Source organism: Carassius gibelio, chromosome A3 (assembly GCF_023724105.1).
Source record: "Carassius gibelio isolate Cgi1373 ecotype wild population from Czech Republic chromosome A3, carGib1.2-hapl.c, whole genome shotgun sequence".
NCBI classification, from domain to species: Eukaryota; Metazoa; Chordata; class Actinopteri; order Cypriniformes; family Cyprinidae; genus Carassius; species Carassius gibelio.
In genome coordinates, this window is record NC_068373.1 from 9,030,670 (window position 1) to 9,034,703 (window position 4,034).

General features: G+C 36.5%; 1 protein-coding gene across 1 annotated transcript; it reads left to right on the top strand.

The window, feature by feature from the left end:
- Positions 1–1,820, top strand: LOC127941486 (relaxin-3-like). The gene is made up of 2 exons (XM_052536563.1): positions 1–300; positions 1,276–1,820. Exons 1-2 carry the CDS (start codon positions 138–140, stop codon positions 1,566–1,568), a joined length of 456 nt encoding a protein of 151 aa, XP_052392523.1. The 5' UTR covers positions 1–137; the 3' UTR covers positions 1,569–1,820.
- Positions 1,821–4,034: the final 2,214 nt, after the last annotated feature.

Here is a 4,034-nt window from a genome sequence, read left to right on the forward strand (position 1 = left end):
TCTTTATAAGCAGAAACAGGGACCTGGTAGAAATCACACAACATCAAACAGGCACCTAGATCCCAACCAAAGAGAGCCCAGCAGGAAAGCAGCTTCTGAACATCATCTTCAGCAGTCAGTGAATATCTGCTCTCAGCATGATGTGGAAAACCACCGCGCTTGCAGTGTGTCTGCTGCTGGCTGGAGTCCAGGCACTGGACGGCCCCTCGTACGGAGTCAAATTATGCGGCCGGGAGTTCATCCGAGCTGTTATCTTCACCTGCGGAGGCTCTCGATGGAAGCGCTCCTTGACAAGCACAGGTTAGTATTAAAAAGCAGGTTTGTAAAACTTTCTGGGTTTTTTTCTTTTATTTGAAAATATAGTAAATAAAAAATTCTGGTTGCAACAATATTACGAAATACAGTAGCAGCTAAATATTTTTGATACACCTATTTAATATCTATTTTAGAGTAGATTTCATCACCAAAATACATTTAAAGTCAGAATTTTAACATAATGAATTAAAAAATTCCATGTTGCAACAATATTACCTATACGCTAGTAAAACATTTGGATTATCCATCTATCACATAACTCTGTTTTTACTGTGTTATAAAGTGTTATATTTAAAATTGTGGACTAAAATTATGAAATAACACAAAATGGAAGTATAGGAATTATCTACACTACTATAAAAAATAGTTGAGAGAAAGAAATGTATACTTTTATTCAGCAAAGACACGTTACAGTAAATTGATCAAAAGCGGGATCACACACATTCATAATGTTGCAGAAAATTATATCTCAAATAAATGCAATTCTTTTGAACTTTCTATTCATCAAATAATCCTGAATAGAAATCTGAGCTTCCACAAAAAGTATGAAGCAACACAAGAGCAGCCAATCAGCAAGTCAGAATGATTTCTGAAGGGTCATGTGACACTGAAGACTGGAGGAATGATGCTGAAAATACAGCTTTAACACCACAGGAATTAATAGTTTAATTTTAATAAATTAATACATTTTTAAAATGCACTACAACAGAAAACAGTTGTTTTAAATTGTAATGATATTTCACAATATTACAGTTTTTAGAACACATAAATGAAAAAAAAACACAAATCTTATTAACGGCAAAACCTTTTAACATAAAATATATTATATATTTGAGATTCTTTAAAATATACAGACTTGTAATGTATACTTGTTTGTAGTGGTAAATAAAACAAGGATTATTGGATGATTTGTGTATTGTTCAACAACTATAACATGAATCAACACGTCTTATTTCACAGATGAAATACTGGACTTATTCAGCTCGTATGACAGTAATGTTCCAGCAGACAGTTCAGTTCTGTATGGTGCTGCCCCGTCATCCCAGCATGCCCCTGACTCAAATCTTCCATCACTGGCACAAGGTGAACAGGAAGGTGACTTGTTCAGCAGGCCAGCGCGCTCCCTCATTTCACAGGAGGTGCTGGAAGCGTTGCGTACCGTGGACAGAAAGGGACGAGATGTAGTGGTGGGACTGTCCAACGCCTGCTGCAAGTGGGGCTGCAGCAAAGGAGAAATCAGCTCCCTTTGCTGAGAGACTAACCTTCTGTGTGGCATGCATGAGTGAATAAAAAAGTGTGTTTGTGTGTGTGCTTCTCCGTCACATCCTGTGTTTCCTTTTTCTGTCTCCATGTTGTGCTTGAGACTTGTAAATGATTTGCATTGAGCTGCCATGTTGCAGTTAATTTAAATACTGCTTTTATAATGTTTGATGTTGTAATGTAAACTTTTTGGATTCAGTGCGTTCGCGTTTTAATCTTTATCAGTATATTTCAATCTTGAATAAACGTGATTATTTGCATTAATTGCTTATGAATCTGTGTGTGGTCATTTGCATATTTTATCAAAACCATTTCTGAAAACTTGTAATTAAAAACAATAGTTTTAATAAAATGTGATTAATCAACTTTGGAGTTGAAAAGGTTTATATATATATATATATATATATATATATATATATATATATATATATATATATATATATATATATATATATATTTGTACAGTGTGAGCTCAGGTGTTCAGCCCCCAGAAACTAGGAGCTTGTCTATGTACTTACATGATGAATTTCATGTATTTGGCCCAAGTTTTCACAGGAGTATGAATACCACAAGTGTGCACAAAAATGTTCATTTCCTGATGCAACACATTTATAATGTTGTAAAAATGCAAGTGTTTACAGAGCTTTTTCTGATTTTCAATGATTAGCATTTTAAAATACAGTATTGTTCAAAATAATAGCAGTACAATGTGACTAACCAGAATAATCAAGGTTTTTCGTATATTTTTTTATTGCTACGTGGCAAACAAGTTACCAGTAGGTTCAGTAGATTGTCAGAAAACAAACAAGACCCAGCATTCATGATATGCACGCTCTTAAGGCTGTGCAATTGGGCAATTAGTTGAATTAGTTGAAAGGGGTGTGTTCAAAAAAATAGCAGTGTGGCATTCAATCACTGAGGTCATCAATTTTGTGAAGAAACAGGTGTGAATCAGGTGGCCCCTATTTAAGGATGAAGCCAACACTTGTTGAACATGCATTTGAAAGCTGAGGAAAATGGGTCGTTCAAGACATTGTTCAGAAGAACAGCGTCCTTTGATTAAAAAGTTGATTAGAGAGGGGAAAACCTATAAAGAGGTGCAAAAAATGATAGGTTGTTCAGCTAAAATGATCTCCAATGCCTTAAAATGGAGAGCAAAACCTGAGAGACGTGGAAGAAAACGGAAGACAACCATCAAAATGGATAGAAGAATAACCAGAATGGCAAAGGCTCAGCCAATGATCACCTCCAGGATGATCAAAGACAGTCTGGAGTTACCTGTAAGTACTGTGACAGTTAGAAGACGTCTGTGTGAAGCTAATCTATTTTCAAGAATCCCCCGCAGAGTCCCTCTGTTAAAAAAAAAGGCATGTGCAGAAGAGGTTACAATTTGCCAAAGAACACATCAACTGGCCTAAAGAGAAATGGAGGAACATTTTGTGGACTGATGAGAGTAAAATTGTTCTTTTTGGGTCCAAGGGCCACAGGCAGTTTGTGAGACGACCCCCAAACTCTGAATTCAAGCCACAGTACACAGTGAAGACAGTGAAGCATGGAGGTGCAAGCATCATGATATGGGCATGTTTCTCCTACTATGGTGTTGGGCCTATTTATCGCATACCAGGGATCATGGATCAGTTTGCATATGTTAAAAAACTTGAAGAGGTCATGTTGCCCTATGCTGAAGAGGACATGCCCTTGAAATGGTTGTTTCAACAAGACAATGACCCAAAACACACTAGTAAACGGGCAAAGTCTTGGTTCCAAACCAACAAAATTAATGTTATGGAGTGGCCAGCCCAATCTCCAGACCTTAATCCAATTGAGAACTTGTGGGGTGATATCAAAAATGCTGTTTCTGAAGCAAAACCAAGAAATGTGAATGAATTGTGGAATGTTGTTAAAGAATCATGGAGTGGAATAACAGCTGAGAGGTGCCACAAGTTGGTTGACTCCATGCCACACAGATGTCAAGCAGTTTTAAAAAACTGTGGTCATACAACTAAATATTAGTTTAGTGATTCACAGGATTGCTAAATCCCAAAAAAAAAAAAAAAAAATGTTTGTACAAAATAGTTTTGAGTTTGTACAGTCAAAGGTAGACACTGCTATTTTTTTTGAACACACCCCTTTCAACTAATTGCCCAATTGCACAGCCTTAAGAGCGTGCATATCATGAATGCTGGGTCTCATTTGTTTTCTGAGAATCTACTGAACCTACTGGTAACTTGTTTGCCACGTAGCAATAAAAAATATACTAAAAACCTTGATTATTCTGGTTAGTCACATTGTACTGCTATTATTTTGAACAATACTGTATACCTCTGTTCAGTAGTCTCTATAACAGATGACACAATTTGAGTGGTGCTTAAATAGTTAATTCTTGTTGCGTGCACGCGCTCTCAGGAGACCAAGACCTCAACTTGTGGGTATTTGACAAGCTCTAAATAATCAGTTTC